The sequence below is a fragment of the Rosa chinensis genome, chromosome 2 (genome assembly GCF_002994745.2).
Source record: "Rosa chinensis cultivar Old Blush chromosome 2, RchiOBHm-V2, whole genome shotgun sequence".
Classification (NCBI taxonomy): domain Eukaryota; kingdom Viridiplantae; phylum Streptophyta; class Magnoliopsida; order Rosales; family Rosaceae; genus Rosa; species Rosa chinensis.
In genome coordinates, this window is record NC_037089.1 from 37,833,975 (window position 1) to 37,846,399 (window position 12,425).

The 12,425-nt window shown below is 40.0% G+C and overlaps 1 protein-coding gene across 1 annotated transcript; it reads right to left on the minus strand.

Moving 5' to 3' along the window:
- Window positions 1-1,867: 1,867 nt before the first annotated feature.
- On the minus strand, window positions 1,868-10,881 carry LOC112184258 (pentatricopeptide repeat-containing protein At2g15630, mitochondrial). Its single transcript, XM_024322525.2, has 2 exons — window positions 10,341-10,881; window positions 1,868-2,004 (listed from the first exon to the last, which is right to left on the minus strand). Exons 1-2 carry the CDS (start codon window positions 10,879-10,881, stop codon window positions 1,868-1,870), a joined length of 678 nt encoding a protein of 225 aa, XP_024178293.2.
- Window positions 10,882-12,425: the final 1,544 nt, after the last annotated feature.

The following is a 12,425-nucleotide window of genomic DNA, read 5'->3' on the forward strand; positions in this document are numbered from 1 at the left end:
AGAGCTGGGGAAACTAGTTCAGTTGAGAAGGTTAGGCATTGTTAAGATGAGGAAAAAAGATGGCAAGGCTCTTTCTTCATCCATTGAAAAGTTGTCCAAACTTTATGCATTGTCCATAACTTCAGTGGAAGAAGACGAGATCATTGATTTGCAGCACCTGCGTTCTCCTCCTCTATTGCTTCAGCATTTGTACTTGCGAGGCAGACTGGAAGCATTACCTCACTGGATACCTTCTCTCCATAGCCTGGTCAAGTTGTATTTGAAATGGAGCAGGTTAAGGGATGATCCACTTGGATTCCTTCAGTATTTGCCCAATCTAGTACATCTTGAGTTGTGTCAGGTTTTTGAAGGAGACACACTATGTTTTGGAGCCGGCGGATTTAAGAAGCTCAAGCATTTATGCCTCGATAAATCTAATGAACTTCGATGCATAGAGATGGAGGTGGGAACAATGCCTTGTATTGAAAATCTAATCATCCGGCGCTGTAAATCACTGGAGAAAGTCCCATCAGGCATTGAACATCTCATCAAACTAAAGTTGCTTAAGTTTTTTGATATGCCAGAAAAACTAATCAAGACTCTACTTCCACATGAGCATGGCAATGATTATTGGAAAGTTGCGCATGTCCCAGAAGTTTATGTCACCTACTTGAGAGAGTTTGGGTGGGAAGTATTCTCATTAGAGGGCTTGAGTGAGACACAAATCTCTTCTCAACCCAGTTCTGTCATGAAGAGCATTGGAACCGGTTGGAAGTAATAATTCAGCTTGACCTGAAAGTCATGATGTTAGTAATTATGTTTAATAGTGCAAGTAGTAATGTAATGTTTTATGAAAAGACCCTTGTAATTAATTTGACAGATCGAGCTAGTTTGTACATTTTATACCCTGTAATTATTAGTGATGAAGGTTATTCATGTATGAAGCAGTGTTGGCAATTTGTTCTCGTCAGATAAAGCCAATGCCTTGTGCTCTCTGACTTGCACATTTCAAGTTTCTAGAGGTAAGAAGAGATATGAGGTTATACTCGAGAGGAGAGACTTCACTGTTACTTTTTTATTGGAAATAATACATAGCAAATTAATTAGTCGTGAGTGCGCTTTTAAGACTTATATTATCAACCATTATATTTGGTTTTACTTTAGTTAATAATCGACTCTTGTCTGTATCTCCCAAGCCCTAGCAGCCAGAGAGGGATCTACGCATCGATCGAGTTGTCATCCGACGGCGGACAACGGAAGCACGGGCTCTACCTCGTTGTTGTTGTGTTGCTGTCATACAGGTGTTATTTTCTTTTTCTCTGGTCTTTAGGATCGATTGGCTTAGAGGAACAGCGGTGGTCGACATCGATATCTGGTTCAAAGCTCCTAAGAGGCAGGAGCGGTCATGGGTATCAATGCAAGATACGGTGACTGGCGGCGTGGACTAAGTCAGGTTCTGTGTTAGCGTGAGTCGTGGCTTAATGTTAGGAATGTTGAAGGATGTCGACATAGTGTGCCTCTACAAACTAGGGTTTGAGATTGTAATAGGAAAGTATTATAGGTATTCAATTGTATTCGGATTCTCTTACCTTTTGTATACCTTGTAACTCCCTATATAAGGGCTCCTATTATCAATAATAAACACACAATTCTATTCTCCTACAACACGTTATCAGCACGAGTTCTAACCCTAGCCGGAAAAAAAAGAAAAAACCCTAAAAACCCTAAACATCAAAATCTGCCGCAACCTCCCTACCACAGCTTTCCTGCCGAGCCTGCAACCCTCCCCTGCAGCCTCCTGCTGCATCTTCCTGCAACCTGCTGCACACCACGCTGCTGCTCCATGCACACCTGCGCATCAGTCCACGCACCAGCCCGCACGCACCTGCTAGCCCACCAGCCCCTGCTGCCGAACCTTGCTACTGCCGCACCTTTTTCCGCGCAGCCCATCAGCCTCGCAGACCTGCAGCCCAGTAGCCCAGCAGCCGTAGCCAGCTTGCCTAGCCACACTGCTAGCTGCAGCCCCTGCAGCGGAAAAAAAAAACTCAGAAAATAGAGGGAAGAAGAAGAAGACGCAAAGAAAGAAAGAAGAAGAAGACCGAAGGAAAAGGAAGAAAAAAGAAAGAAAAAAAGAGGAAGAAAAGAAAAGGGGACCCGGCTGGCCCAAGAAAAAAAAGGGGAGTATGGGTTCATATAACCGCCCTAATCAGGAAAGAAACCGCAAGTTTGGAGAGGATACACGTGGTGGCAATGCCACAAGTGGGAGAGGGGGTCGTGGCAACCCTATCCGTGGTAATGGATCCATAGCTCGTGGTGGTGGCGCCATGGGTCGTGGTGGAGGCGCCAATCCTCCTAGGGAACGCCCACAACTTGCACCTCAATTGAAGGGAGGCAACCACAATGATATGTGTCATCGATGTGGATCTAGTGAGCATTGGTTCAAGCAATGGAAGGCAAGCGAGCAACTAGCTTTAAGATACAGGGCATACAAGGACCTGAGGGAGCAAGAAGTATACCTTGCAAAAGAAGAAGAAGAAAATGGTGGAGACGTTAATCTCACCATGGAGGACTTCAAAGCTGAAGATGAAGTGCACAAGGATGCTGCAGACTTTGATTAGAAATAGTCCTCTTTATTTTTCAAGAATCATGTAATAGTCAATAAATGACAATTGTATTAGCTCTTTCTTATGTGGCGTACCCAATAAAATATGATGTCTAGGAAAGTCATTGAGATAATTGGTACTTAAGCGAGCCTCGCTCCACCAACCTCTCTCTCCACTTTCCTGGTCCTATTTGATTGGAGTTGTCAAACGAATAGAGTGAATACAATGTGTCTCAGTTTGATTTTCTTTATTTTGGATTAGACCTTTTTGGACCATTTGATGTAATCATTGGTTACATTTATTAATAAAGTATTGTATTATTCAATGTCATGGACATGTTTTTAATTTCGAACTTTATTATTTCTCAGTATGTTTCCTGGAGAGTTGGAATGCCTTGTTGATAGTGGCACCACACATACTATATTGCGACATAGGCAAACTATTTCTATGCATGACGCCTAGTCGATCTTTTGTGACTACGATGGCTGGACCATCACAATTGATTCATGGTCGAGGACCAGCTCAATTTATGTTGCCAAATGGCACAAGTATTAATGTCACCGAAGCTCTATATGCTCCTAGGGCTGGAAAGACCCTATTAAGTTTTAAAGATATAAGAGCCAATGGTTTTCTTGTGGAAACACATTGTGAGAATGGACCAGAGTTCCTTTGCATCACCTCTAATGACTACGGACATAAATGAGTATTGGAGAAACTTATGTGTCGCTCTAGTGGGTTGTATGCAACCACTATTCGAGTCATTGAATCCAACCATATCATGAGAGATGACTTATGGGATTCTGACACATATAGGCTTTGGCACGATCGTCTGGGACACTCAGGTCGTGATATGATGATCTGTATACTAAAGACTTCACATGGACATCCATTTTTCAAAACGAAAAGAAGTCAAAACAAAGATTCGGTCCAAGGTAGGGCCAGAACCGCCTACCCCCTGCGGCCCAACATTGGTATTGACACTACTAATGTCTCCTTGGTTCCTTTCTCTACTTCTAAAGTCAATTGTGACTTCGTGGCTCAACCGGATTCTTCCATGGTTGCAAAGCCTGCTCTTTAGCAAAATTAGGATCGAGACCATCCTATGCAAAGGACACTAAACAAAATATTCCATTCTTGCAACGAATCTAAGGTGATATTTGTGGACCTATCCAACCAACTTGCGGACCATTTAGATATTTTATGGTGTTGGTTGATGCATCGACACGTTGGTCACATGTCATGCTTTTGTCCACCAAAAATGCTGCATTTACTAAACTCCTAGCACAAATCATTAAGTTAAGGGCTCATGTTGGAGACATCATTGAGTATGAAAGTGTGTGCAAATTTGTGTATGATGTTCCTTACTTCCAAGTGTAGAAGGTCAAGTTTTAGTAAGGGAAAGTGTAGAGTATCGTACCCAAGGGATTGAGGGAAACTCCACCCTAGCTAGATTACCGCAAGAAAGCCTAGAAAAATTATGCAATCTACCTTTTTACAAAGTCACAACCTTAGCCCTTTGGAAGCTAAAGATCATGAGGATGGTATTAACAATTATGGTAGTGAACGGCTTGATTGATTTTAATTTTTATGCGAACAAATTAAAAGTACACAAAAATAAAGTATGCAAATAAAAATAAAGATTTTGATATAAGAGAGAAATAGAGGCTTAGGCATCACACCTAGCCTTACTCATGCACACAATGTGACCCAAATTTAATGTAACAACATGTTTTGATAAATTCCCCCTTAGTGCTTTGATGAAGCTACCAAGAAACCAACTAGTCATGCAATTTAACAATCTCTTCCAAAGCAAAGCTAAATTACACAACCTTTATACCATTCAAATCTTCCGGATTATAAATGGCCTATGGTGCCATGAGCCTAAATTCTTCCGGAACCTAAACTCACAACATCATGCTTTAATTTCAAGGTAAGAAATTCAAGCAACTTAGTTCTTCCCTTACGAATAAGCTAAGCCACCACCTATTTAGCTACATAAGCTCACGGAATCAAGAGTTTATCAAGTTCATGTTTCCGATTCATTAACTTCCTAAAGCATGCTTCTAGGTGATAAATCTATGAACATACTTAGGACACATTAAAGTATAGTAGCCAAAAGATTCAAAACATGCATAAACATCAAAGAGCATAAAGATTACATTGTTTTGTGCACAAGTTTGGCTAAGGCTATGCCCTAGCCCCAAATTAAACTACTCACAACTCATATTTACACAACTACAAGCCATGAACATCATAAATAACAAATAAAAGAGAGCAAAGAGTGGAGAACAAGTCATATACCCACGGGTTTGACTCTTTTTGGAGCCAAACCAAAAGCACAAGATGGCTCCCTTGTCTCCTAGATGCTATATGAGAAGAGAAATGCTTCAAAGTATAGGGATTTCGGTTTCTAGAACCCAAATCACTATACAAATCCACAAAATCTCAAGAACAAAGTAAGAACAAGGCTTGAATGTGTGAGAAACAAGAGAAGTGATTGATCAAAGTGTGTAGAAACTTCGGTTTTGGTGAAACCCAAGTGGCTACACACCTCTCTCTTACACAAAATCAAAGAACTATGAACTAGCTATGAAAAGCTAGAGAGAAACTATGTTAGAACTAGAGAAAAGAGAGATTTTGATGTTGCAAAGTGATGGAGTAAAAGGGTGAACGGTTTTGGGGAGAGAGAATGGGCTATTTAAAGGCCAAGGCAATTCAAATCAAGGGTGGAGATCAAAAGGAATCAATGGTGAGATGTGATTGACAAATGTGTAAGCACAAAATGTGGATCTAGTTTTTGACTCCACATAGAAATGACCTAGAAAGCCCATAGATATTTTGGTGGAGAAGAAAAATTAAGGGTAGAAGGGTAATTGTGTGAGGGAACAAGGTAATAAATAGGAGACAAAGGTGTAAGGTGTAAGAATGAGATCATTTGTCATCTTGCAAATTTTGAATTTCAAAATAACCTAGACCTAAAGTCTTTCCACCCAAAGTCTCTAACCCTAGTCAGCTCTTCCTTGTCCTCCACAACTGTTCTTGGTCGGCCAACTTGGCCGGAAATGTCCGGAATCCGTCGTTGACCACCGTTGACCCATTTTTTCTCCGTTTGTGCACTTTCGTCTCCTTTCTTCCTTCAATTGAATCTCCACCGAGAGTTCGGAATTGGCCTTTGACTTCTTCATACAAAATGTTCCTCCATGAGTGTAGATCATCCAGGTAAAATTTCAGAGCTTAGTTCGCCGTGGTTTGGCCGGAAATGCTGCCGGAATCCGTACAGGTCCGGTTTTGCAGTTTTTGTCTTTTAGTCAGAAAATTGTGCCGATCTTTTGAAGGCTTTCCACTCCGAACTAGATCTTGAACTCTTCATAAGAAATGATTCTTAGGATGTCTAGAATGGATCTGGAAAGTTTCAACTCATTTGAAGTTCATTTGGTCAGTCTGTCACTTCTCCTTCTTTGCCTAGCTCGGTTTCTCCTAGCCGAAGTAGGAAAATGTGGTAAAGTTGACTTTTTAGTGCATTTCCAAGCTTCTCCATCATTTCCTAGCATGACAAGGAAAACATAATAAATATATATAAATAAACACAAAGGTTAAGCAAAAGTGCAAGATTAGGAGAATAATTAGTAGGTAATTATGGACCTAACAGCTCACCACCCTGATCATCTCATTAAGTCAATTCGTCTTGACAATGCTGGAGAGTTTACATCAAAAACTTTTGATGAATATTGCATGTCCATTGGGATTGAGGTTGAACACCCTGTTCCTCACATTCACACCCAAAATGGTCTCGCAGAAGCCACCATTAAAAGACTTCAAATGGTTGCTAGAGCATTGGTTATGCGCACCAATCTCCCTATTTCTGCTTGGGGCTATGCCATGTTGCATGCAGCTGTGCTTATTCGTCTGAGGCCTACTGCCACTCAACCCTTTTCTGCATCCCAGATGGTTACTGGGTATGAGCCTAATGTCTCACACTTACGCATATTTGAGTGTGCAGTTTATGTGCCAATTGAGCCGCCACAGCGCACCAAAATGGGTCCTCAAAGACGATTGGGCATTTATGTTGGATATGACTCTCCAACCATTATCCGCTATTTGGAACCCTTGACAGGCGATCAATTTACAGCAAGATTTGCGGATTGTCACTTTGATGAGACAGTCTTCCCGTCATTAGGGGGAGATAAGAACAATAATGTTCAACAGGAACGACGGGAATTGTCGTGGTCTGTCCCCACTTTGTCTCATCTTGATCCCCGAACCGCATAGTCCAAAATTGAAGTGCAAAGAATTCTCGATCTTCAGAACGTAGCAGACTCTATGCCTGACGCGTTTTCTGATATCGCTAAAGTGACAAGATCACATATACCTGCTGCAAACGTGCCTGCAAGGATTGATGTCCCTAAAAATAGTGGACATGGCGCCACCTCTAAGGGTATTGAGCATGGCACTGCCACCACTAATGGTGATGGCACTGTGGCTCAGGCCGGGCTCCCAGCAAGGAAACGTGGGAGGTCCAAAGGTTCGATAGATTCTCGCCCGAGAAAGAAAGTGAGTTTGGCACAAAGAGATCTATTAATCATCGACATAAATAACCCGTCTCATGAAGATATTCCTGATTATGGTTATGTCCAAGAGACATCATTAGGGGATGCTCCAATGTCAGAACCAATTCCAGAGAATAGAGAGATCTCCATGAATTACACTAGTGTACATGAGACGTTGAGTCGAGACTCTATTATCCTTGATGACGTGTTTGCATATTCTATCGCTCAAGGAATTATAGAATATGATGATATCGAACCTCGCTCCGTTGAAGAATGTCAACGAAGAGCAGACTGGCCTAAATGGAAAAATGCTATCCAGGTTGAATTGGATTCACTAACAAAGAGACAGGTATTTGGGCCTATAACACTGACACCCCCAAGTATAAAGCCTGTTGGCCATAAATGGGTCTTTGTTAGAAAGCGTAATGAGAAAAATGAGGTTGTTAGATACAAAGCCCGCCTTGTGGCGCAAGGTTTCTCACAACGCCGTGGAATCGACTACGAGGAGACATACTCTCCCGTAATGGACGTTATAACGTTCCGCTACCTTGTCAGTTTGGTAGTTTCCGAAAAACTTAACATGCAGCTTATGGATGTGGTTACAGCATATCTCTATGGGGATCTAGATTCAGAGATATATATGAAGGTTCCAGATGGACTTCAATTACCCAAATCAAGTGGCTTTAAACCACGGAGCGCATTTTCAATAAGATTGAGACGCTCACTATATGGGTTGAAACAATTCGGACAGATGTGGTATAACCTTCTAAGTGACTACTTAATTGGGAAGGGATATGTCAATGATGAAATATGCCCATGCGTGTTTATAAAGAGGAAAAGTTTCGGATTTGCAATTATAGCAGTTTATGTCGATGACATGAACCTAATTGGAACTCAGATGAGTTAAAGGAAACTTCTAAGTACTTGAAATCTGAATTTGAGATGAAAGATCTTGGGAAGACACTGTTTTGTCTCGGATTGGAAATCGAGCACCGTAGTGATGGGATTATAATCCACCAGTCAGCGTATACTCAAAAATTATTAAGGCGCTTTAATGAAGATAAAGCAAAGCCTGTGAGTACTCCTTTGATCGGTCGTAGTCTTGAGCCTGAAAAAGATTCGTTTTGTCCAAGGGATGAGGACGAAAACTTATTAGAGGCTGAAGTGTCCTATCTAAGTGCAATAGGCACATTGTTGTACTTAGCTCAATGCACAAGACCGGACATCTCATTCGCAGTGAACTTGTTAGCTCGACATAGTTTTGCGCCAACACGCCGCCATTAGATTGGCATAAAGACAATCTTTAGATACCTGAGAGGTACGATTGATATGGGCTTGTTTTATCCCTACAGAGAGAAGAGAAATAACTGAAGTGTGAGATCGGACTCCACAAGGCAAAACGCCACCTTCCGTGCTCCTTCTCCCCTCCATCAAAATAACAACGATGTCTTGATGGGTTTTGCTGATGTAGGGTATCTCTCTGACCCTCACAAAGGTCGCTCCCAAACGGGTTATGTCTTTACCACGGGAAGCACTGCGATATCTTGGAGGTCTACAAAGCAGACCCTTGTTGCTACTTCCTCAAATCATGCAGAGATTATTGCTCTACATGAAGCCGTGCGAGAATGCATATGGCTAAGGTCTGTAGTTAGACACATACGAGGAACTTGTGGTTTGAAGTCTACCACAGATGAACCTACATGCATTTATGAAGATAATGCAGCTTGTATTGAGCAAATGAAATTAGGTTTCATCAAGGGCGATAACACCAAGCATATATCGCCAAAGTTCTTTTACAATCAGCAACAACAGGCACTTCTAAATATTGAAGTGAGCCAGATCTGATCAGAAGATAATGTAATAGACTTATTTACTAAGTCGTTACATAAATCCACCTTCGAGAAACATGTGAAGAGCATCGGATTGAGAAAGTTATCCGAACTCCCATGATTGTAGCAATCAGGGGGAGATATTGACATCAGGGGGAGGCATGATGTCTACATGTTCGATCTTGAATAGTGAAGGACGTGTTGTACTCTTTTTCTCCTTCAACCAGGGTTATTTTTGTCCCACAAGGTTTTTGTTACTTGGCAAGGTTTTTAACGAGGCAACAATCAAATCGTCACCACCAAGTTTGAACGGCACAAGGGGGAGTGTTGAAGGATGTCGACATAGTGTGCCTCTACAAACTAGGATTTAAGATTGTAATAGGAAAGTATTATAGGTATTCAATTGTATTCGGATTCTCTTACCTTTTGTATACATTGTAACTCTCTATATAAAGGCTCCTATTATCAATAATATACACACAATTCTATTCTCCTACAACAAGGAATATAATATATTGTAATTGTAACGCCCCAAACTGCACCTCATCAGCTTGAGCATGTCACAGTGCCGCGTGTCTCTAAGACATAAACTGAATGTTCAGTTTACATCCTAAAAACCCGCAATGCATTTTAGTTAAATCACTTTTCGTAAATCACGTAGCGGAAACGTCGAAATACTTTTTGAGGTGAAAACTTTGATAAATTTTAAATACACATCCCTAATCACTTAATACACATCCCTATTATTTTATATTTCAAATTGGATTTTGTAGGTCGGTTAAATGACCAAAACAGACATCTATGCATTAGAAAGAAAGAAAAAAATAGTCATATTTTACTTATATAGAATAATTTATGTATAAAACAACAAGTTTCTATACATAACCTCCTAATTTAGTACAAGAATAAAGTTAGAAACTATCTAATTTAATTTTTTCTTAAATAAATTGTAATTAAATGAGGTTAGAACATCTTTAGTAGACTCTTTATTTTAGCTCTTTAGCTATTTTGGAGAGCATGCATGTTTAGCTTTTTATCTATTTTAACAGCTGCACCAGACTCCTAAGTGGCTCTCTATTATAACTTTTAGCTATCTCGCTCATAAATATAGAGAGCGAGATGAGACTCTCTATAATTTAAAACATTCCTTTTAAGTTATTTTATGTAATTTATAAATACATTTAAACTCTTTAATTATCATTTAAAAAATAATATAAATTCAAAATTAGCTAAAATAGAGAGCATTGATACAGACGTATTTCTAAAGTTGCTAGCCAAAATGACTTTCTAGCTATTTTAGCTAAAATTTAACTAAAAAATGGCACCTTCCATAAACAATCCATGAAACAACAAATTGTACGTTGAAACCGTCGGCATTATACCCTTGTTCACCATCTCATCTCTATAACCGAAAGCCTTGTCCAGGTCACCCTTATTGCAATAACCATCAATCAGGGTGTTATAAGTAACAGCACTCGGAAGCAGCCCAATTTCCAGCATTTTATCAAAAAGACCAGACGCTTCATCAAGCCTTCTCTCCTTACACATCCCACTAATAAGCAATCCATACGTGTAAGAATCCCGCTGAACTCCTCTCCCTTTCATAGCACCAAAAATCATCTGAGCCCCTCCAACTCTGCCTCTCAAACAAAACCCATGAATGATAGTATTATAAGTAACAACAGTAGGCTGGCTTAATCCCCAAAATCTCATAAACCCAAGAAACTCCTTTGCCTTGTTCAACTTGCCTTCTTTGCACAACACATTAATCATGATGTTAAAAGTACAAACACTGGACTTGATCTTCAACCCAAACATGTCAGCATACAAAACCCAAGCCCTCTCGGTTCGATTCAATTTCGAAAACAAACTCAACAATTCATTACAAGGCTCAGTCTTAGGCATAATATTTCCACTCGTCATCAAGTTAAAGCACTCAAAAGCCTCATCGGCACTCTTCAATTCACAGCAAGAACTTACCAGCAAGTCCAAAACGACACCGCTTTGCCCAATCGGGCACGAGCCAGCGAGTCGAAAACGTCTCAGATAGGAGCAATGCCGCTGCCGAGGCATTGGGTTTGGATTTCGAGGAGGGTAAAGTCGATGTGGGATGTGAATTGATGGACAAGGTGAGGGATTTGGTGGAGATTGAAGTGAGAAGTTTGGATGGAGTTGAGGAGAGAGTGGTGGGTGACGGGTGGAGAGTCAGAGTCTGGTTCGATGAGTGAAGAAATAGATTGGGTTGTGAGGAAAATGGGTGTGAGATTTTGGGGTTTAAGGGTCTGAGGGTTTTGGAGTTTGTAAGATTTTGTGAACGGGAGAGTAGAGTAATGAGGATTTGATTGAGGAGATGTGTACGGAAGGGGGTTTATGCATAGAGGTGATTTTTTTATTTTTTTTTATATTTAGAATACAAAAGTAAGACATCATTTAATTTTAATTTATGATGTGAATACAGCATTGTCTATCGATCTTTCAAACATTTAGAATTAAAACTAAATTTGAGAAAAAAAGTTACAAGAAGAAATTGTGATCGCCGATTTTTCATATCATTCGTTGCCAAGTCTTTTTTTGCATTACATTGGAAGAAAATCGAATCTCCACTCTAACGAACTCCTATTCTAGCTTAATTCTAAGCTAATGAAGTACAAATGTCCCAACCAGTTTCACCACCAACCAACAATGTGAGTTAAGTTCAGACAATCATGGAACATGTTAGCTTTACTTTATTGATGACAGTTTCAAGAGATGAATTATTCATATTCAAGAGATGAATTGAAGTCAAATATCTATACTATGTTCACCCATTAGCTTAGCCTTCTTATACTTCAGGGTCATCACTACTCTTTCCACCAGTGTTCTCCTCCAGGATTTCTATTGACTGCTAATCCACAATGATGAAAAAGTTCAGCAATTCCATTTTACATTGAGATCTAAAAACATTTGCAGAAAGTCACTAAAGTGACATCTTTTTTATATTAGCATCATTACATGTATTCAGTAAAAAATATGTCACACAATAATGTTAAGCTCAATAATGATTATAAGATTGCCCTCAATGTATCTCAAATCAATTCATTTTCATGTTGAATACAAAATTTCTCACTCCCTACTTGCACGCCTAATATTGAGTTAAAATCTAACAAAACTTTGGACGAATCCTTCCACCACTTGGCCACCTCCATACAAGGCCATCTGCAATACACAAAGCATTCACAGAATCAGCAGTGTGCTTGTAGGTATACCAAAATTTGAACTTGCAGGAAATCTAATGAGTAGTGCACCAATGACCTAATTTATAAGTTTCCCCCGAGAAATAATGACTTCCAGTTTAGTCCCATTCTACATCAGCTTAAATTTTCCCATCAAACTCGATGCTGCAGCACAACTTAAAAGGGAAAAGAAGAAAGAAATGACTATTTGTAGTGCTGAAAATGCTTTAACAAATTATAATAATTTTTACCCAA